Source organism: Ceratotherium simum, chromosome 13, assembly GCF_057802395.1.
Source record: "Ceratotherium simum simum isolate JZ-2026a chromosome 13, ASM5780239v1, whole genome shotgun sequence".
Classification (NCBI taxonomy): domain Eukaryota; kingdom Metazoa; phylum Chordata; class Mammalia; order Perissodactyla; family Rhinocerotidae; genus Ceratotherium; species Ceratotherium simum.
The window spans coordinates 35,277,617-35,299,438 of NC_141912.1; the positions used below are offsets into that span (position 1 = coordinate 35,277,617).

At 56.3% G+C, this 21,822-nt stretch overlaps 1 protein-coding gene and 1 long non-coding RNA gene across 5 annotated transcripts in view; one reads left to right on the forward strand and one right to left on the reverse strand.

The window, feature by feature from the left end:
• Window positions 1-9,074: 9,074 nt before the first annotated feature.
• On the reverse strand, window positions 9,075-17,231 carry LOC147915687 (uncharacterized). 3 transcript variants are annotated; one of them, XR_015554105.1, is made up of 4 exons: window positions 16,686-17,231; window positions 14,408-14,728; window positions 12,986-13,104; window positions 9,075-10,134 (listed from the first exon to the last, which is right to left on the reverse strand). It is a non-coding gene; the product is annotated as an uncharacterized LOC147915687 (long non-coding RNA). The 3 variants fall into 3 exon arrangements; XR_015554103.1 differs by lacking the exon at window positions 16,686-17,231 and having other exon boundaries at window positions 14,408-15,740; XR_015554104.1 differs by lacking the exons at window positions 9,075-10,134; window positions 16,686-17,231 and adding an exon at window positions 11,868-12,862 and having other exon boundaries at window positions 14,408-15,740.
• Window positions 16,259-21,822, forward strand: part of ITPR3 (inositol 1,4,5-trisphosphate receptor type 3) — a 66,124-nt gene continuing 60,560 nt past the window's right edge. The window contains exon 1 of one of the 2 annotated variants that reach the window (XR_015554099.1): window positions 16,259-16,544. Coding sequence is in view for 1 of the 2 variants with exons in the window: in XM_004424259.3 (XP_004424316.1) it covers window positions 16,456-16,544 (89 nt within the window). In the remaining variant the exon portion in view is untranslated. The remainder of the gene's footprint in view (window positions 16,545-21,822) is intronic. The other variant, XM_004424259.3, reaches the window with a different exon arrangement.

Consider the following 21,822-nt stretch of genomic DNA (forward strand, 5'->3'; position numbering starts at 1 on the left):
CAGGCTCATAGGGCCACTCATAGGCCACCTTAGCTCCTGGGGGCAGGAGCATCTTATCCTTGGACCCCACAAGGGTGGGGCTGCTGGGGAGTGAGGGGGGCAGAAACCTTGGTTCAGTCTGTGGGACTCTGAGCTGATCACTCCCGTCTCTGCTCCTCTCTTTCCCTTTCTGTCAAGTGAAGATCACAGCACCTCCTCGTCCACCCCCGGGGTTCCTATGAACTACAGAGAGGAAGGTCTCGAGGCTCGGGTGTGTGGCTGCTGGTGCTGGGCTGGAGCAGGAAGGGGGTCTGTGGGCTGGCACAAGCATGAAGACATCTTCCTGGGCTCGTTTCTGTGGATGGGCCTGGCCTGACACTCATGAGTGGCAAAGGCAGGGGTGACACGGCCTTGGACCTGCTGTGGGGGAAGGCCCGGCAGGTGAGTCCAGAGGGCTGCGCTCAGGCTCACGGCCAACACCAAGAGAGCCCGGGCATTTCTGGAAGGTTTCGAGGGAAGAACACAGACGCAGCTGTGGGGCAGACCTGAGGACTGGGTGGCATTTAAAGCTGCCTTCCCCTCCTGGGTGTGCAGAATGCATGGGGAGGGCTGCCGTGCACTGCTGGGCAGGTCGGGTCCTGCACCAAGGTGCTTGGCTCAAGAGTGAGAAGGCTCTGAAACCCAGCGAGGGTGCCTCTCTCTGATTTGCTCAAAAGGGCCAACTGGGCTGGCAGTGGCCCTGGTCAGGCCTGCGAGTTTGAGTTGAGCCATTATGTCAGAACTTGGCAAGTCTCTGCTGCTCTCCAGGTTTCTCTCTTCTCCCTCATCTTCTTCGTCCCTCTCTGTTGCATGAGGGGCTCTGTTTCTGTGTATGTCTCTGCTGCTCTCTCTCTCTCTCCCCCCCGTGCTTCTCTCTCTGTCTCTGTCTCTGTCTCTGTCTCCTTCTCACTGTATCTCTGGTGGGATAGAGGTGAGAAAAGCAGCCTCCAGATCCAGCTGCAGGTATTTTGGGGCCAGTGGTGGCAGAAAGGAAGGCAGTGGCGGGGGATGGGGAGCAGGGTGGGTAGTCCCTGGAAAATGTGGGCAGGGTCAAAGCTGGGCATGCCTGCTGGGGAGACAATGGCATCTCCCTCCCCATGGGCTCCTGGGCAGGACCTTGGAGGAAAATGCCACCTGGGGCCCTGTCTAGAGTCGCTGGTTGTCAGTCTTGCCTATCCAGGGGCCAGGTAAGGGCAAAACCACCTGTATTCTTTACCAGGCAGGAAATGAGGTGGAAAGCAGAGAGGCAGTGGGAGGGGACCGGCTGGGCTGGAGCCCCAGCTTCAACTCTGACAAGCTCATGTGACTGCAGACAGGTCCCGTACCTCTCTGAATCTCAGTTTCCCCTTCCATGAAATGGGCAAATCACAGGCTTCTCGTGTGGGCTAGATGAAGTTCTGTTTGGCAGAAACAAATTTTTATTAAACTTTTACTACATCCCATTCCTGTTCTAGGTACTGGGGAATACAGCCGTGAACAAGACATACAAAACCTTCCCTTTTTTGAGCATTTATTATTGCTAGTGGGACGGACAATAGATACTGTATCAGGGAGTGAGGAGTACTATGAGGAAAGATGAAGCTGGGTAATGGGATCCCATTTTAGACAGAGTGATGGGATGGGAAAGCCCTCTCTGAAAAGGTCAAAGGTAAGCAGGGACCACCAGGAAGTGCGGGAGGGAGCCAGGGGGGTGCTGGGGAAAGGGCATTCCAGGGGAGGGAACAGCAAGTGCAAATGCCCTGAGGCGGGAGCAGGCCTGGAGTGTTTGAGGAACAGGAAAAAGACCTGTGTGGCGGGAGGGGAGGGAGAGGGAGAGGAAGTAATAGGAGGTGAAGTCCAGAAGGAAGGAGGAGATGGGGTACTTTGCTGATCTGGGTTTTTGTGGGGGTTATTTTATCAGAGTGAGGAGTGACATGGTTTACATTTAAAAAGTCCTTCTTGGCTGCTGAGTGAGGAAGAGACTGTAGGGGCCACTTAGGAGGCTGCTGGGGTCATGGGGCGATGTGGCCTCCCTGGCGCTGTTATTGTTGTGAAAAGGCTGCTGGAGGCTGCTGGGGGTCTTTGCCACTAGGGAGCGCCCCTTGGCCCGGACCTCTATGCAGGGGACTACCAGTCCCTCCCCCGCCCCAGAGGGTGGAGAGGGGCGGCCTCAGGCGTGGAATCCGGGAAGGGCCTGCGGAAGGCTAGCGGGCGGCGCGTCACGCGTGGGCCACTGCGGCGGAGGCGTCGGTGGGCACCGGCGGGGCGTGTGCACACCGAGGCGCAGCAAGTGCGTCCTGACCACGGCAGCCCGCCACCCCGAGGCTCGGCCGCGCCCCGTCCTGGTGCGCACCCAGGCCAGCGCGCGTCTGGGAGCCGCTGGACCGCAGGGTGTTTCCGCTGCCTGCGGCCCTCCGAGGGCTCTCAGCGAGCTCCGGGCTGCTTCTGCTGAAGGCGGCTTGGTCTAATGTCAGTAGAGCAAGGACAGAAGACACCGCGCTGCCCTCATGAGATTCACAGTTGGGGGTGTCGGGGAACAACAGACCTCTGCAATAAAAATCTGGTGACGATCTTGCTATATAACACAGGTTTGGAAAGCACAGAGCAGCAAGCAAGCAATTCCAGCAGGGAGAAATCTGGAAGGCTTCAAGGAGGAGGCACCATTTGTGATTTGGGCTTGCAGGACGAGGAGGCATTTGACAGATGGAGTAAGGGGAGAAGGTCCTGCCTGCCAGGGGCCCTCTGGTGATGGGACAGTGTCCAGGCTGCACCATGACCCCACTTTCCACCTCTCTGACAAAGCCAGAGCCGCCTGGTCTCTCTCCAGTGCCTCCTTGATCGGGCCTCCGGTTCATGTTTAGCCCTTCACTCCCTGCCATCCCTCCCTCTTCACACTTGCTCTCTGCCCTTTGCTGGGGGCCCAAATCACAGCCACAGATGCCAAATCCTCTCAAAGCTTTTGCCCCACCACCGCCAGGTCTTCCCGGCCCCCCTCGATAGCCCCTGCCCAGCCTCTACAGCTCAGTGTGGGCACCTCCCCTTCTCCTGGAGTCCTCACAGCTCCCAGGCTACGGGACTAATGGGATCTGCGTGGTTACCTGCTCTCCCCTACCCGGGACGGACACACCCTGAAGACGGGCCTGGGGGCTTTGTCTCCATGTCTGCAGCGTCCAGTGTGGTGACTGGCACAGAGCAGGCTCCACACAGGATGCTGGACCAACTGAGCAGGGGAGGGCAGGCGGGAGGAAGAGGCTTGAGGGTAGAGCTGGAGAGGTGGGTGGGGCCAGGTTGCACAGGGCCATGTATGCTAACCTGAGTGGCTGCATCTATCCTCCACTATCCACTACCCTCCATGGGCAGTGGGAGCCATGAAGGGCTGTAGAGCTGGGAGGGTGGCATGGGAAGATGTATAGTGGAGGATGGAGGGGAAAAGGAGGGGGCCAATTAGGAGGCTGTCACAGTTGTCACACGGGGGTGTGGGCCTGAGCTGGGACAGTGGCAGATGGGGTGGAGGAGGACACTTAGCAGTGGTTCTCAACAGGGGCAATGATGTCTGTCTGGAGACATTTTTGGTTTGTCACAACTTGTGTCGAGGGCGGGGGCTGCTACTGGCATCCCCTAGACCTCTCTAGGGTTGGATTCCTCATCTTGATTAAAGGTTATTGGGAGGATTAAAGGGATTAACACATGTTCATGTTCAGAAAAGCGGCTGATACATATTAAGCCCTAGGTAACATGAGCTACTGTTATTTTAAACATAAATCCTCTGTGCAAAGCCCTGTACTGGCTCCCCCTTGCTCTAGAGCCAAAATCCGGGGCTGGCCTGGTGGCGTAGTGGTTAAGTTCATGCACTTTGCTTCGGCAGCCCAGGGTTCACAGGTCTGAATCCCAGATGTGGACCTACACACCACTCATCAAGCCATGCTGTGGTGGCGTCCCACATACAAAAAATAGAGGCAGATTGGCAGAGATGTTAGCTCAGTAACAATCTTCTGACAAGGCCCTTGCCATCTGGTTCGCTGTCTGTCTCTAACCCCTTCTCCTGAGGCCCTCCTTCTTGCTCTCTGTGCTGGCCTCTTTGCTGTTCCTTGCACACACTCAGCCCACTCCTGCCTCAGGGCTTTTGCACTTGCTCGTCCCTCTGCCTGGAGGCTCTGCCCCTAGGAATTTATGCGACTCGCTTCCTTGAGGTGAGAGCTAAGCAAAGGAGCACAACATCTTCTAGTGGGTAGAGTAACCCTCCCACTCCCATCCACACGTGCAAGTGCTTATACACACACGCGCACACTTAAATACCCTTTGGGCACTCGTGCCCCGACATACCTACCCAGGTTGCTGACCTGCCCTGGGCCTTAGGGCCTGAGGACTCCTTGGCCTTCACCGTCACGGACAGGCAGGATGGGGCTGGTGTTGAGGGCCAAGCTCTGTACTCTCAGGGCCCCAGTCTTTGAATATGTAGGGTGGGTGCTGGCTTAAGGTATCTGGGTGTCCCCCAGGGCCTGTAACCTGTGAGGTCCCAGTCAGCACAGGGAGAGAGATCTGTTCTGAGATGTTACCTGTGACAGTTGTTTTGTGTGTGTGAGGAAGATTGTCCCTGAACTAACACCTGTGCCCATCTTCCTCTATTTTATGTGGGATGCCTGCCATAGGATGGCTTGACGAGTGATGCCTTGGTCTGCGCCCGGGATTCGAACCTGCAAACCCTGGGCCGCCAAAGCGGAGTGCACAAACTTAACAACTACGCCACCAGGTGGGCCCCCAACCTATGACAGTTTTAAAACATGGCCCCAACGTCCTTTGGCACCATTCCCAGGGAGAGGTGGGATCTGTGTCCTCTCCCCTTGAATCTGTGGCCGCTTCCATCGGTGAAGCACAGGGGAAGTGATGCTGTGTGGCCGCAGAAGCTAAGTTATAAAAGGCCACACAGGTTCCGCCCGCTTCTCTTCGGACACGCTCTGGGCCGAGCCGGCCCCGTGTAAGAAGCCCGACTACCCCGAGATTGCCCAGCCGGGGAGGCCGCGTGGAGCCGGTCTCATCCACAGCCCCAGCGCCACCCGCCGGCCGTCGGAGGGAGCCATCCTGCACGGCCCGCCCAGTTAGCCTTTCAGGTGACTCCAGCCCGGCGACATCTGACAGCAGTCACTTGAGACCCCAAGTGAGAGCCGCCCAGCCAGGCCCTTTCCCCAATTCCTGACCCACAAACCTTTGAGCAAAATGCGATGGCTGTTGTTTCACACCACTGAGTTTTGGATAATTTCTTATGCAGCAATAGTAATCGGAACACTGGCCCCAAACCTTTCCTGATCCTTCTTAGTCCCCTTCCCACCCTGTCTCCCAGACTGAACGCCTCCTGGACTGGACCCAGGGCCCGGAGATGGCTCCCTGGGCTCTGAGAATGCAATGGGGATGCTGGGGCAGGCTGCCCACCCTCCCCCCAGGAAGTGTTCAGCGTACCCTGATGGCAGTGACCAACCACACACCTGACGGATGAGCCGCTGGGTGGCATCTCTACCCTGGTCCCTCCTGTTTGGCCAGGACCAGGGTGTCCCGGGTGCCCACCACTGTGCCCACGTTGGTCCTCAGCCAGGCCCTGCCCTCAGCCCCTGGCACCCCATGTCTCCAAGGCCCGGCCTCCTGTCCCCCAGTGTGGGGGCTGAGCACAGCTGGAGCCAGATGAAGACAGGACAGTCCATCACTGGAGCTCAGAGCTGTGGGACGCTGGGCCCTTGGACGTGGCTGACATTTGAGTCAATACTGGAACTGCTGACTGGTGTGGGGAGGGTACACAGAGATATCTGTTATCTCGTTGAATACTCGCCACGATCCTCTACGGTTGGTACTTCATTATCCCCATCTGACAGATAAGGAAACTGAAGTTTGGGGAAGTCGTTTGTTCAACGTGAAGAGATAGGAAGTGGCAGGTCGGCCTGGAGAGCCTGTGGGGGTCCCTGTGTATCGACTGCCCCACAGAGAGCAGAGGTCCTGGCATGTCCTCTTGGGCAGGGGGACATTTAAGCTGAGCTTTGAAGGAGGAACAGACATGGGAAAACGACGGAGAGTCCTGGAAAAGGCCTTGGACCTTGGTTTCCTCATCTGTCAAGCGGACATAATAACAGTCCCCCTTTCATTGGGCCATTTGAAGATTAAATGAGTTGGTAGAGACATAAGGGGACTATAAGGTTTAGTAAAAGCTAATTCTTACTGGCTATGGATGGGAACAGTGTGAGCTGTGGGGTGTGGTCCTGGCTGGAGGTCTGAACAGGTTCTGGAGGCAACCTTCCAGCTCTGTGCACTCAGGCCCCTAGGGGAGGGAGCTGGAGAAGCCACACGAAGTTGAGTTAGTCTGGAACCCTTGAATTGGGAGTTTTAGTCAGGCAGCCTGGTATACTCCTCTTTTAAAGAACTCCACAACCTCTGTCACCCAGTTGCCGAATCTTCCATCCCTGACGACCTGGAAGTCCTCCCTGCTGTCTAACCTCTTTTCCTCCTGCTGTGCATTTTGTCTGTTGGGACAAAAGGAGAGGAAATGAACCATGGTGGTTGGTGCTGGAGTCTGCTGGAATCAGGGCAGGTGCAGCCTGTGTGGGGCCCACAGACTGTGGTACCCAGAGGGAACCCAGAGGCCCACCTGGCTCAGGGTGGAGGGAGGCTCCTCCCAGCCACCACTGAGGAGGAGTTTGGGGCAGGGTCTATGAGGGCAAAGGAACAGCCCTCTACCGAGCATAACTCCTGAGTGAACAAAGATCCCCACCCTGGACTCCCTGTCTGGGACCCTCCTGCAGAGTGAAGATTAAGCTGGCAGGCTCTGGGGTCAGGCAGGCCCGAGTCTGAGTCCCACCTCTGTCACTTGTTAGCCGTGTGACATTAAGCAAGACCCTTCACCTCCCTGAGCTTTCCTTATCTGCAAAATGGGGACGGCTTACTAGCTGTACAACCTTCACCAGCCAGTTAGCTAGCTGAGTTTCCGTTCCCCATCTGTGGAATGGGAATGATCCATTAGCTGTTTGATTGCTGTCAATCCCCTCAGCTCTGTGAGCCTCAGTTTCCTCATCTGTAAAATGGGGACAGGCTGAGGCCAGACTAAGCTCACAAATGTAGCCATAGCTCCACCTAGGGGTGGAAACAGGTGTTGGCAATGGTTGGTTACTATCAGCTTTCCCTTTCTGGCTCCCATCCCAAACGACTTCCCTCGGGAACCTTCCTCCCTGCTGCCAGGCCAACCCTGGACAAACACTGAGGGCTGGCTGAGGTGCTGGAGGCCCTCCTGGGAGTGGCTACATTTAGAAAGAGGGCGTAGAATGATGGCCAGGCCAACCAAAGGAAGGAGCTGGTGAGCTCCAGCCTGTCCTAACCCATGTTTGTCAAAGGCCTGCTGGGGCAGGGGCTGGGCAAGGGCTGGGGCCACAGTGACCAGGGCGCGGGGAGCCCTCCCCTCCTGCCCCGTGGAGTGTCGGGCACACAGCACCGACTCTATATTTGTCAAGGGCCCTCCTCACCAGACTGCTGGCCCCAAAGGTCTGAGGCTGGGTTTGTTCATGGCAGACCAGGAGCACCCCTTCCAGAGGAAAGCCCACCCACCCAGCTTATTTTTTTGAGTAAGACCAGATCGGTTGCCAATCTTCCTCTTTTTCTTTTTTCTCCCCAATGCCCCATCACATTGTTGTGTGTCATAGTTGTAGAGTTGTAGCTCTTCTATATGGGACACCGCCTCAGCCTGGCTTGATGAGTAGTGAGTAGGTCTGCGCCCATGATCCGAACCAGTGAACCCTGGGCCGCCGAAACCAAACTTAACCACTATGCCACTGGGCCGGCCCCTAAAACTCTTTTTTTTTCTGTTTTTTTGGTGAGGAAGATTGGCCCTGAGCTAACATCTGTGCCCATCTTCCTCTATTTTGCATGTGGGACGCTGCCACAACATGGCTTGATGAGCGGTGCATCAGTCCACTCACGAGATTGGAACCTGTGAACCCCGGGCCGCCAAAGCGGAGTGCGTGCACTTAACCACTACACCACCAGGCTGGCCCCCCACCTAGCTTTGAAGGCCCCGACCAGGAGGGTTTCTGCGGCATCTGGGCCTCAGGAAAGCAGCCCCTTGCTCAGCACCTTGGGGTGCTTCTGAGCGTTCCCGGGCTGCTTCCAGAGGCTCTGCTGTCTGAGTGGGAGAGGGGGCTGTGCTGTGCCACGCCTCGGTGAGGCTCCTCTCTTCCTCTTGGGGTTGGCCCAGGAGCCCGGTGGGGATGTGGGAGAAGATGCTGATTGCTCAGCCCAGGAATCCCTCCTCTCCCCCCGCTGTTCTCCATCTGGTCAGCAGCCTCCCCCACTGCCCCGGGACAAGGGCCCCAGTGTCTGCTCCGCTCCTGGGCAAACAGCAGGCCTTTCTCTCCCTCTCCCCTCCAGAGCGCCTCGGCCGTGACCCCTCTCTGCCCCCTCGGAAGGGCATGGCACACCCCTCCCTTCACGACCTCTTCCTTCTGAGTGATCCAGAAACAGAGGCTGACAAACCTGGCAGAGGAGCAGGTCCTGTTTGGCGGGGGAAGCCCTATATTTTGGCCATTCCCAGCTTTGGCCAGGCAGCCCAGGCAGGGGCCAGCTTGCAAGGCCTCAGTCCTGCCAAGGTGGGTGTGGGGTGTGGCTGAAGGCCAGGGCCCAGCCCAGGTGGACTTGACGTCATGCTCTTCGTCCCCTACCAGACAAAGGCTGCTCCTGCCTGGCCCTTGCCCCAGGGAGGTTTTTCCTGCTGGTCCCCTTTCCCAGCAGGATCCCAGGGCTGACGTCCCCCACCTTCCTCCTAACCTGCCTCCTTTTTTGGCAAGTGAGGTGTAGAGGCCTGGGCGCGCTAACAGAGGCCTGGGCAGCTTCCCCTTCCTGAGTCTGGAAAGAGACAGAATTGCCAGGGGTTTCCCTTCTTCTCGGAGGCTCCTGCCAAGGTCCTGACCTGGACACAGGGATGGGGTGACCTCACAGAGTGACTGGGAACTGTAATCAGACAGCATCCACTGTAACCTCCACCACTCCCCAACTCCGACTCAGGACTCAGGGGGATTTGCAGCCCAGCCCAGCCCTCCGTACTTCCTCCTCCCAGCCAGCGGGTGTAACGGGCAGTCAATAACTGATTATTGGGGAGGGAACTTGGAGGCCTGATTTGTGGAGATCTCAAGAAAATCTGCCTCGTAAATGGCCCCTCCTTGGTCATCCTCTAAAACAAAATTCCACCATTAGATTGCCATTTCTTTAGATCTACAAGCACTTCTCGTTATTGAGAGCCCTGAGGACTATGCAAACAAAGACAATCACAGAGAACATTTGCTGACTGAGCTAAGTGCTTTACAAAGCAGTCACTTATGTTAGACAGTCTCCATTCACCCTCCAGATCCACTGTCCACTCTGCTGTGCTTGCTCTGTGTCCTGGGAGGCTGGCCTCTACGGCCTGGCTTACCCAGGCTCCCTTGCCTTCTGAGCCAATGCGAGGCCCTGGTGAGAGACTGGGGGGCAGGAAGGGAGCAAGGTCCAGGTGTTTGTTCCATCGGCTCCTTTTCAGGCCTGGGGTGGTAACAGCTCTCTGCAGTGGCTAGCTCTGGGATGCTGCGCCATCTCTCGTTGGGTCCCTCACCCCTGCCCACCCCTCTGCAAGTCGATCCATTCACTAAGGTCTCTTTAATCACCCACTGGGGATGTGTTGCCAGTTTCCTACCAGGATCCTACTAATACAGCTCTGTGTTCATATTTCACACACAAGAACACGGAGGTCCAGAGAGCCTGGGCCAGAGAGCCTCTCTGTACAGCTGGCCAGTGGTCAGAGTCAGGACTCAGTGGGCCTGCTTCAGGACTTCTGCTTTTCACTGTTTGTAAAGGTGCCTGGGGAGGGGTCACACCTACCTGCCCACCACCACTCAGGGGAGAGGGAGAGGAAGGACTGGAGTAGGCCCCTTGGTTTCAGGACTCCAGAACCAGGGGGCTGCTCGCTCAAGAGGCCAAAATTAGAAGGGGAGGGCATCACGCTCTCCTGTGACCAGTGGGAATCCAGCAGCAGATTGATCTCCTCCTTCTCCAGCGCAGGAGCACGTGTGAGGGTCAGCTGGCCTCATTCCTGCGGGCCGTTTCCTCTGTCCCCTGCATGCGGTACGTGGTCAGCAATGTCTGAAATCAATAGATGTGGCACTGAGGGCTGGGGCGTGGGAGGGCACACAGAGCGAGTTCTGTCTCCTCTCAGGCTTCCTGAGAGGGCGAGTGTCTGAGTGGGTGTGAGTGTGAGGATGAGAGTGTGTGTGCGTGTGAGAGTGTGTGTGCGTGTGAGGGGAGGCTCCTAGGGCAGGCAGCCCTGGCTGTGGCTAAGTGGTTGCTGTGGGCTGGGGTGCCCGCCCAGGGCAGCTTATGGTATGGGGAAGGAATTCTCTGGGAACCCCAGCGGGCCGGGGCTGGCACCCCACCCACGGCGGGTGACCGGGCGGTGGCTGCTGCACTGAGTCAGCCCTTCTGGCCTGGCTCCGCCCCGCCTCTCCTGGCCCTGCTGCCATATCGGGAGGGCCAGAGGAAGCCCTTGAGAACTCCCTGTTATCCGCCCCACACCATGAGAAGGCACAGCTAGCGTGTGGGGGGGGTTGCTTCTACCCCTCCCCATCACAGTTGGGGAGGGCTAGAAAGAGTTAAAGAGCAGTCAGAGCCAAGGGTGAAATGTGGAAAGGTGATGCCAACTCTGTTTACAAGAAAGAACCTGAGACCCAGAGAGGTCTGTAGCCTATGCAAAGTCATACAGCAGAGCTGGGAGAAAGTTTCCAGAAGGCTGTTGTGGTGGTAGGGAGGGGGTACATAGTGGTGGAGGAGGCCTAGGGTTCAGAGCTGGTAGCCCCTCCCTATACTACAATTCAGTCTTATCCCCCGACAACACACACACACACAGTGTTCCCTTCTGTGTCCAGGGAGATGGTCTGAGCACCACTATCCTTCTTTCCTCGCCTCCTCAGGTCCAAGTTGGATAGAGAGTGGAGGAGGTGGGTTTCCTGAAGGTCTTTCTGCTGGAGCTTGGAGCTTGGGGGTGAGACTTTGAACATCTTTATTTTCATCTAATTTTGGTTATAGGTTATACCTCCACATAGTCCTAAATCCAAAAGTTTAAAAAAGAAATATGGCAAAAAGTAATTTCCCGCCATCCAGCCCCTGCCCCTCAGTTCCCCCTCCTAGAGGCGCCTGCCATCAGTGGCTTCCTGTGAATCCTGAAATTGGGATTTCTGACCAGAGCTTCCCATTCCCTGTTTTCCCTCTAGGAGAGGCTCCCTTGGGAGGTGGGGCTGGTGAGTGTTGGGAGACACCCAGCCATTGAGGTTGGGGCCTGGACCAGGCAGACCAGTTGCCATGGGGATGGTGGTGGCCTCCTTCCTGGGCCTGAACTTGGCTCCAGCTTAACAGCGTCCCACTCAGCCCACTCAGGAGGGGTGGGGCCCATCGCTTCTCCTTTCTGATTGCTTAGAGCATCCCTGGAAGCTCCTCGCCTCCCACTTGGGGGACCCAGAGCCTGACACCCCAAGCTGGGGCTCCCACAGTCTCTCTTTATCTCCTGGTATAATTTATACACTTTCCCCACCCTCTTTCTCCTTGATACTTCAATTCCACATGGATTTATTAACCACTTCCTATGTGCCCAGCCTGGCCTGGAGACAGGAAGAGAAGCAGACACAGCCTTCTCCGTCCAGGAGCTCTTGGTCTACCAGGGGAGGCCAAAAAGGAGAGAGAGCATTACAATTCAAGATGGCCCACGATGTGTTCTCTGATAGTGGGGGATCAAGACATTCCATGTTAAAAAGCCTGACAGTAGCAAGTGTTGGTGAGGGTGTGGTTCAGTGGGCACACTCCTAGTGGCTGGTGAGAGGGTGAGTTAGAACAGCCACTTTGGAGAGTAATTTGGCAATTCTAGGAAGTTGACAATGCACCTTCCATTGGATCCAGCAATTCCACTTTCTAAGTTCTTGCTCTAGAGTTTTTCAAACTTTTGGACAGGTATCCTTAATAAGCACCTGCTGGGATCCAGAATACACACACCACACACCAACAACAGATACCCTAATACTTACCCTGATGATGTGTGATGCACATAGATATTTTCTAATCAATTTTGAGTTTTAAAAATGCTGATCTTCATCCACTCAATTGATTTCATGACCCATTGATAGGTCTCAATCCCCATAGTTTGAACAACGCTGCCCTAGAGACACTCATGTGTGTATACAAGGAAACAAGAATGTTTACTGCCACACTGTTGTAACAGCAAAGACTTAGGGCTTTAATGGTCACTAACAAAATGGATAAACAAATTGTGATGCGGTCAGGAAGTGGACTATCACCCTGCCGCTCCGTGTACCAAAGGATACACACAGGGCGGTGCAATTCCTATAAAATATAAAACCCTGCAGAGTGATATCATCCATTGTTTATGGATACATCTGTATGTGGTACAAGCATAAAAACTGCATGAATGATTCCCACTCGAATCAGGAGAGTGTTTATCTGTGGAGGGATGGGGAGGGGAATGTAGTAGGGACAGGGGGCGTAAGGAACTTCAACTGAATTTTTAAGGTTTAGTTCTTAAAAAAGTACATTGGAACCAAATTTTGCAAAAATTAAGATTTGCCAAACCTGGAAGAAAGGTAAAGGGCACTCACTCTATTTTTTTTTTTTTTTTTGAGGAAGAGTGGCCCTGCGGTAACATCTGTTGCCAATGTTCCTCTTTTTCTTTTTTCTCCCCAAAGCCCCAGTACACAGTTGTGTATCATAGTTGTAGAGTTGTAGCTCTTCTATGTGGGACACTGCCTCAGCATGGCTCAATGAGCGGTGAGTAGGTCTGCGCCCTGGATCCGAAACTGCGAACCGAGGGCTGCAGAAGCGGAATGCGCGAATTCAACCACTGCGCCACACAGCCGGCCCCATACTCTATTTTTAATATATTTATTTGTATTTAATATTATTATTTCTCTAAGTATTTCATGACAATACTTACAAGATTGGTGCTCCAGTACATCAGGGAAGGAGGCTTTATTCTGACCGTGGGATATAGAGAGGGAGCAGTATGAAAGGAACCGCACAAGCCCAGGTCCAGGGACAGGAGTGGATGAAGGCCTGGGGAAACAAGAATGAAGACACCCGGGGCCGGCCCCGTGGCTTAGTGGTTAGGTGAGCGCGCTGCGATGCTGGCGACCCGGGTTCGGATCCCGGGCTCGCACCGACGCGCTGCTTCTCTGGCCATGCTGAGGCCGCGTCCCACATACAGCAACTAGAAGGATGTGCAGCTATGACACACAGCTATCTACTGGGGCTTTGGGGGGAAAAAATAAATAAATAAAATCTTTAAAAAAAAAAAAAAAAAAAAAAAAAAGAATGAAGACACCCAGTCCTTCCTCGCTGGGGACGCTGTGCTGTTGGCTTTATCCCTCTTCCCTCACACGTTGGTACTAAACTCTCCCCATTTAACAGATGAAGAAACAGAGGCCTCCCTATCTAACAGATGGGAACAGAGGCGGAGAGAGCTGTCACTGGACAGTGGCGGGGCTGGGACTCGGACCCAGGCCTGTGAGAGACAGAGCCCACGCTCTTGAGCAGTCCACAGCATGGCTCCTCCTTGAGGAGCAACCTTTGCGTCTGCTGAGGGTGCAGGGCTGGGGAGGAGTGGGACAGCCGGGGTTGGGTGTGCTGAGCTGAGGCGTGTAGACTTCATTCTGTGGTGATGAGGAGATACAGGGCGGGTTCAAGAGGGGAGCAGCGGAGCGAACTCCCCGGAGCTGTAGCATCTGTTTCTTAAATTTTTTTTTTAACCAACTGAACCTTTCTTTAGACAAATTCTAACTCAGAACCCAGATACACAAAAGAGCTTACGGGGGGTTGATTTAGCTGAAGCAGGCAACCAAGGCCCAGAGCCCAGGAGTGGCTCCTCTGGGGACACAACATGGGCGTCATGCTCCAGAAAAATACCTAGCAGCAGTGTGTGTGGCAGGCGGCTGGCAGTGGCGTCCCTACCAGGACTTCTCCCTCAGATGGGAGTTGTGCTCCCCACTCTGAGTCCTCCTAGTTGGTGGAGGGACAGAGGCTCAGACGGTCCCAGGCTGGGGATGGAGGGAGAACCAGCAGCATATGCTTTGGGCCAGAAGGCCTGACCTCCACCTCCTGGCTGGGGGGACCTCGGCTGAGTTACGGGACCATCTATTCAAATCTCAGGAGAGGAAGGACATGGACCCCTGGATGTGGCTGGGGCAAGGAAGGCACAAGTCCTGAGTGCTGCCACTGGAGAGGGTGTTTCCAGCACATCCCTCTTCCTCCTCGCTCTCTGGGGAAGGGGAAAAAGCAACTGGGCTGAGGCTGGCGGCTTGATCAGAGCCTGGTGCCCAGCCAAGGCCTGGCACATAGTAGGCCCTCAATAAATGCTTACGGAATGAATGCATATGTTTCCCTTGTATCCACGGGAAAGTCACTGGAGGCCTGACTTCTGGGAGCAAGTGAGCTGTTCCAGGGGCTGGCCCTTCCCGGCGGGGCTCCGGCGATGGACAGCTGCGGCTCCAGCGCAGTGCTGGGCAGTGGAAGAGTACTGGGCTGGGTGTCAGAGGCTGGGCTTCGGCTGCGGTTGCCATGCACCCGCTGTGTGACCTTGAGGTTTGGTGCTCCCTTTCTGGGCTTTGGTCATCTCTTTTTGGCAGAGAGGCCTGGATGAGGTTTTTCAAACTGCAGTTTGCGATCCATTTGGTATATTACACTAAAAAAAGTATTTTAGTGGGTCATAATCAGTATTAAAAGAACAAAACAAAACACTGAAATAGAACAGAACGTATCAGAGTGCATCACAGGTCATAAGGGTAAGTATTGTTTTGTGAAACTATTGTTTCACTTATATATAGATGAAGGTGTGGACTGGTCTGATGTAAAATTTACTTGTTACTGCGGGTCTGGTGAAAAAACTGTAAAACACTGCACTCAGCAATCCCAGAGGTGTCTTCCCTTCCCACATTCTAGGGGTCTCTGTGAACATGCCGCACACCCAGGGACTCTTCTCTCCCTCCCCTGGGGTCAGCAGCTGTCTCTTCGCTCTTAGCTGCCTCACCCCTCCCCAGGTCTCTCTTCTTCCTGATTCAAACGAGTCCCCTCCTCCCTTTCTCCCAGGGACAAGCCTCCCCCTTCCCAGGAAGTCAGGGTGGGGGTGGGGGGTTCGGAAGGGAGTAAATGTGATGGAATGAGGGTGGCAGTGGGCACTCTAGCCCAGGAGTTCAAATAAAAGGACAAGGAAGCAAACACCCAAACATTCGGGAACAGAACAGAAAGCAGGCGAGCTGGGGACGGGAGTCTGAGGGCAGGACTTCGTGAGCAAGAGGCTGGCGGCGACACCGCAGCCCGTCACTCCCAGAGGGCCGGCACTAGCCTTGTCATTGTTGGCCCTCGGGTGCGCTATTAACTAGAGAAGGTGGCTTTCTCCCCTGCCGCCTCCTCCCTTTTTAAAAAGAAAGACAGAAGGAGCCAAGAGTTCTGGAGCCAGCTCCTGGAGAGGGAGCGGCTGAGCTGATTCGGAAGTTGGATCTCTTTGTACACAGGAATGCGGAGAGAAAAAAACAAAACCCACCCCATTGCTTCATTTCCCCTCCAAGCCCGAGCACTTTCTATTGTGCAATGAAAAGGCTTTTCACGTTGAGAAAAATGAATCCCGATTTGCGCTGCGCAGGAATGAGACGGCTCTCAGCTGGGCGCGGGGACGGCGCGGTAGCCGGAGGGCGGCCGCCCAGGGCGCTCCGGGTGCTCCGCGCGCGGCTCAAGGTAGCGGGGGCGCTGGACTCCCCCTTCCGCGGGCGCCGCCCGGGCTCTCAGCGACCCAAGGGCCGAGGAGTAGGTAGTCCGGAGAACCCCGAGGGCTGGGCCTCCCAGCGATGGCGGTTCCACGGGTCTCTTTGGGGACTCGCTGGAGCTGGAGCTCCGTCCCGGGGAGCCCGCCGGAGCCCCAGGACTCCCCAGAGTCGCGCAGGGCAGGCGGCTTGCTCGGCGTCCGGGAGGCCCGGCCCGGGACGCGCGAGGGGCGCAGCGCGCGGGGGGCGGGCCGGCGCACATGGGTGCCGGCGGGCGGGCCGCGGATGGGGTGCGGGGGGGGCTGGGTGTGGCTTCCCCGCCTCCCGGGCGGGATTTGCATGTGTGTGTGGCGGCCCCAGACTTCCTGCTCCTTCTACGCTGCAGGTACGCGCGGGCCGGGCCGGGCGGGCAGGCGGCGGGCGCGCGGAGCCGCGGGCACCTCCTCACCCGGACGCCACCACCGGCTCCTGGGCCACGCCGCGCCGCCTTCCGCTCGGGTGCCGCTAGCCCGCCCCGGCCGCGCTGAGCGCCCTGCTCAGAGGTGGGGACGCGCCTCTTCTTGCCCCCACGGTCATCTCGGTTCTCCGCACCAAGCCTGGCCGTGCGCGCTTGGGCACCCCCACCGCCCCGGCTCCCCGGAGGGCCGCAGCCATGAGCGAGATGTCTAGCTTTCTCCACATCGGGGACATCGTCTCCCTGTACGCCGAGGGCTCCGTCAATGGCTTCATCAGCACTTTAGGGTGAGTGAGCCGAGTTCGAGGGGGGCGTGGGCGGGGAGGAGGCGCCGTGGGCCCTGGTGCCAGTTGCCTGCGTCCTGCCGTCGCCCCCCTAGACAGAGGACCTGGACGTCCCCAGCTTTAAGGAGCGGGGGAACGGCTCACCTTCTTTTAGAGAAAGGAAGTGAAATGTTTGCCCAGGTAGGAGTCGGGCGCCCTGCCACAGTTGGCAGGAGGCGCCCCGCTCCGCGTAGCCTCCAGCCTTGCACGCTCGCCTTTCTTCAGAGGCGGCGGAGAGGCCGAGACTTCCTCTGCAGGTGGTCCCGGGGCGGGTGCAGGTGGGTGGCTGGGGCCTGAGTTGGGGCACGGCATCCGGGCCTGGACGTGACCGGCTCTGGGGGCGGGGCGGAGCTGCGGGTGGGGGGTCCTCTAGCTGCGGCTGTCGCACCTTTGAGGGGTCGCACCTTTTTCTCATAGCTCTCTCCTGCCCTGCCGCCCTTCGGTAGGAGTGTCTTCTCAGCCCTCCCCTTCCAGGCGTCCCAGGTTCTGGCCCTCTGCCTGCCTTCTCCCCGCCTCTCTCTCTCAATTTCCTGCGCAACTCATCTGGCGCCCCTGGGTCCCTAGTCCCAGGATCTCTCGAGCACTTTACAAACATTAATTAATTCTGGCTGCCACCCCCCAGGGTCTATGCTGGATAAGCAGGGAATAAATTCAAGTCCCTGGAGAGGGCCAGGCCTGAAGCAGGCATAGGGCAGGAAAGGGATTAGGCAGAGAATGGGTTTATCTTCAGAAGAGCAGTTGGGTGAGTCTCGGGGGTGGAGGGGTGAGAGGGGTGGGGATTAGAGTGGTTCTCCACCTCTACAGCCTGGCCTGAGGGCAGGGCCTGCTCCCTTTGTCCCATTTCAGTCTGGGGACCTGTGTTGTTGTCTCATCCTGCCACCACACCCAGCTGCCCTGTAGGATAAACCCACCCTCCTCTGCTGACCCTACTCATCTGGACACCAGCCAGCCGCAAGGTGCCTCCTCTCTGGGGCCTTTGGAGGACAGCCCTGTCCGCCTCAGCCCGGATCTGGCTCTGGACCGGGCTGGGAGGTGGGGTCACCTGGCTCCTTGGTGTCTTGCAGGGTTGTTGGGAGTTTAGCTTCAGTCTATTGGAGAGAGCGTCCAGCAGGACTGTGGGGATGGGAGGGCTCTGCCAGCAGGGAATTGCAGCAGGCCCCACTCTCCTTATCTTAGCACCTCCAGGCAGCTCATTCTCCTCCCCTTCAGACGTGGAAGCCTCAGCCGCCTGTCCTCTCCCACACTAGATTTGACTTCTCTTGCTCAGTTCCCCAGAGTATGGGAGCGGAGCTGCATCTGTGCCAGCATCTGTGCCGGCTGTCCCCAGAGAGCAATCCCCAGAGCCCTGGCTGCCCCTCTGGCCAGGGCTGCTGCTTGAGGCCAGGGCCTGCACATAGTAGGTACACAGTAAACACCTCTGATAATGCTGAAGGGAGGAGGAGAGAGTGTAGGGGCTATGAGGGACATGGGGGCAGTTGGTGGAAGCCCCCTCCTAGTATCTGAACAGCACTGGGGGCTTTTGGGAAATGACTGTCTTCTCTGTTGCTTAGTGCCTGGCTCAGGGCTGAGCACACAGTGGGTGGTTTTTAAGCTCCTGTGAGATCTGTCAGAATCAAGGAGACATCTTATTCTGGCCTCCACACAGGCCTCATCCCCTCGCAGAGAAGGGATTCCCTCTGTTGCTTCCTGACGCAGCTCCCTCCAGCCTTGGCCCTTCCTTCCCCAGGAAGCTGCTTCCTCCAGTCCACTCTGATCCCCGGGGCAGGACCTGGTGACCTCTGAGAGCCCGTCTACTCCAGGGCTTTTACTCCCGGGGGCCCGTTCCCTCTGCAGACAGCTCCAACAGCTCCCCACGTTCCACCGACGGACGCCTGCCCTGCCAGCCTGGCATTCTAGCACCGGCGCGTGCTCGCCCAAACTTAATTTTCTGTTTTTTTTTTTCACGTCTCCCTTCACACCCTCCAAAGCTCCAGGTGCACCACACTCCTCCCAGTTCCCGGAACCTATCCCCCCCCCCCCCATCTCTTTACCTTTGCCCCCGCCCTTCAGCCAGTCTCCACCTGGGTAAATCTGACCCACCCTCTTAAGGCCTGGTGCAAAGTGGCCTCTTTTGAGAGATCCAGCCCCCCCACCCCGCAGCCTGGCAGGATTAACCCTTTTTCCTCTGTGCTTTGCCCTGCTTTGTACAAACTCCTCTCTGGTGTTAACTGTGTTGTTTTACAATTAGTTGGGGGTTTCTCTGTAGGGCCATCTAACGCTGGGCACTTTGCCAGGATTAACTAATTAATTACACCATTCATCCACTCAGCATGTCCCCGGGCACTGTACTGGGCACTGGGGATGCGGTGGCAGATAAGGGAGCTGTGCGTCCCATCTTCTGGGAACTTAGAGTCAATGGAAGAATGATTTCTGAGCGCTGTAAGCTTAGATAGCTGCTCCAAGTATAGTTCTCGGTCCAGCAGCACAGGCAGCACCCAGAAGCCTGTTAGAAGTACAGAATCTCAGACCCTTGCCTGTCCTCCTGAATCAGAATGTGCATGCTGATCCCCAGGAGATTTGGTGCCTTAAAGTGTGAGAAGCGTTGCTCTAAGTGATTCTTTCTCTACTTCATTCTCTGCTCTGGTCTCCTTTTGTCTTCACCCTGGCTGTTGTGCCCAAGTCTGTGAACCCTGCAGGCTGATCTGACTGAGTTCCCAGGCTAGCCCCATGCTTGGTGACTAAGAGGTGCCCGGTAAGGGCTGGATGAAATGAATTTGGTGAAGACAGGGGCGGCCTTGGTGGGCAGAGGGGCTGACTCACCTGGTGTGGGGAGGTGGGAAGGGGGCACTGGTGGAGGAGGGAGTCTGGGGTGGCCTTCAGATTCTGGCTGGGCTCTGCAGGGCGAAGTAGAGGAGGCCAGTTAGAGCCGCCTTGGTCATTAGAGCTCCCAGTGAAGATTGTACATTAACTCTGGTTTGGGAGGACGGGAGGAGTCTGGGGGGTGGATCCTGGAGCAGGTCGAGACCTCGGCTGGGAAAGGAAAGCAGGTCCACGCCCGTTCTTGGCAGGAATGCGTGGCCAGGGCTACCGCCTCGCCCCTCGCCCTGAGTGGGAGGCAGGAGAGGCCAGGGCTGGAGCGACTGATCAGGGCCAGCGAAAGGTGGAGGATTTCATGTGGCTTCCTGCCGGCAGCTCTGGGGAACTGGCTGTGAGTGTGCAGGGTGGGCCCCTCAGAGTCTCACATCCAGTCCCTCGAAGATCCCTTGAGTGGCCAGAGGGGCGGCCACCAGACCACAGGGAGTAAGTTGGGAGTGCAGGTGAACTGGGTCTTGAAGCTGACCTCCTAGCATTTGTCCAGGTGCCTCTGCCCACCTACGGCCTTGGAGCCCCACCTGGGGGCTCTCAGGGCCTCTGGACCTGTATCACCCAGGGCCGGGTGATCATGGGGAGTAGGGTCCGAAGGGGCCCCTTGGGGGTTCCCTGGCCACCTTCCAGCCTGATCCGCCTTCCCCAAGAGGGTGGGCACTGGAGGTCAGGACCCAGGAAATGTGGACATGAATGCGGAAGACGCCCCAGTTCCCCAGGGGCCTGGCTCTCCCACTTTGTCACTAACTTGCTGGGTGATTTTGTCAAGGCTCTGCCTTCTCAGAGTATTTCCTTCAGCCTGGGTGTCCTCTAAGGTGCTCTGTTTGCACCTGGGAATCCCTCTGGGGTCTTTAAAAAAATTCCAGCTCCCGGGGTGGGCTCGTGGCATAGCGGTTAAGTGTGCGCCCTCTGCTGCGGCAGCGCGGGGTTTGCAGGTTCGGATCCCAGGCACGGACGATGCACTGCTTGTCAAGCCATGCTGTGGCAGCGTCCCATATAAAGAAGAGGAAGATTGGCACGGATGTTAGCCCAGGGCCAATCTTCCTCAGCAAAAAAGAGGAGGATTGGCAGCAGATGTTAGCTCAGGGCCAGTCTTCCTCAAAAGAAAAAAAAAAAACCAAGTCCCATGTCAGACCAACCTAGAAATGTCAACATTTCTAGGCTGGGTTTGAGGGCTGGATTTTTTTCAAGCTCCCCAGTGATTTTAATGGGTACCTGGGGTGGGGATGCCTGATCTGAGGGCCCTCTCAGGCTGACTGGCTGTGAGGAAGCCTATCTCTTGGGTCTGCCTGCCCCTTGCTCCAGAGAGCCAATCTCTTAGCCTTCATCAGACTTCATTAAGTCATTCAACAAAAACTTAGTGAGCACCTACTTTGTGTCAGGACTGTTCTAGTCACTGGAGAATCAGTAGTAACCAGGACAGAGTGCCAGCCTGTTCTAGTCTGTACAGAGGGGAGCTGGGGGTGATGGTCTGTAAGGGCCTTGGACCTTGAGTCTCTGAGACACGTGTAATTCCAGGAGGGGGGTGGGCACTGGCCCTCCCGTGCAGACCGCATTCCCCGGGCAGATTTCAGACCTGCCCTTGGCTTTCATTTAACTGTGATTTCACTGGAACGAGATGTTGGACTCACCCCTGACCTGTGCCCCAAGGCAGGGGCCAGGCCTCAGCTAGGCCAATCCATGCAACTCATTTTTTGAAAATACTTACTTTTTCTGATTAAAAAATAATATATGCTCCATGGAGAAAATTTGAAAAACTTAAATAAAAAATTATCTGGAATACCACTGTGACTTATGTTCATATTCTGGATGTGGACCTTCTAGCCTTTTATATACACAAATAAACATTTATAAAACGATATCGAACTGCACCTAGGGCTTTGTATCCTGTCCTTGGGAGATACATTAAGCTGTCTTTTTCATGCCAACACGCCATTATTATGGCTGCATAGTGTCCCATGGTATGATGTACCGTAATTTATTTAAGCAACTCTAGGATGGGGCATTCAGGTTTTTCTAAATTGTTGCCATTCTAAACAGTCTGCACTGAACATCCTAGTCCATACATGCCCGAGCACTTGTCCAGTTATGCCCTCAGGATAAATTCCCAGAAGTGGAATTCTGAGATCAAAGAGGAAGCACAGCTTTCCCCTCACAGGCTCTTTCTACCTCTGCGTGTCTTTCTGGGCTGGAGGCCGTGGAAACGGGGACCCTGGGCCCGGCGGGTCTGGCTTCATATCAGAAGGTTGAGAGCGTTGTCCCAGGAGCTGGGGGGCGTAAGACCAGCCTTCACTCCCGAGGTTGGGTGTGGCCATGATCGGAGGGGCGAAGTGGGGAGAGGGGCTGTGTGTGGTTGCCTGGGGACAGAATCAGCCCCAAGATTCCACCGTGGGACTCC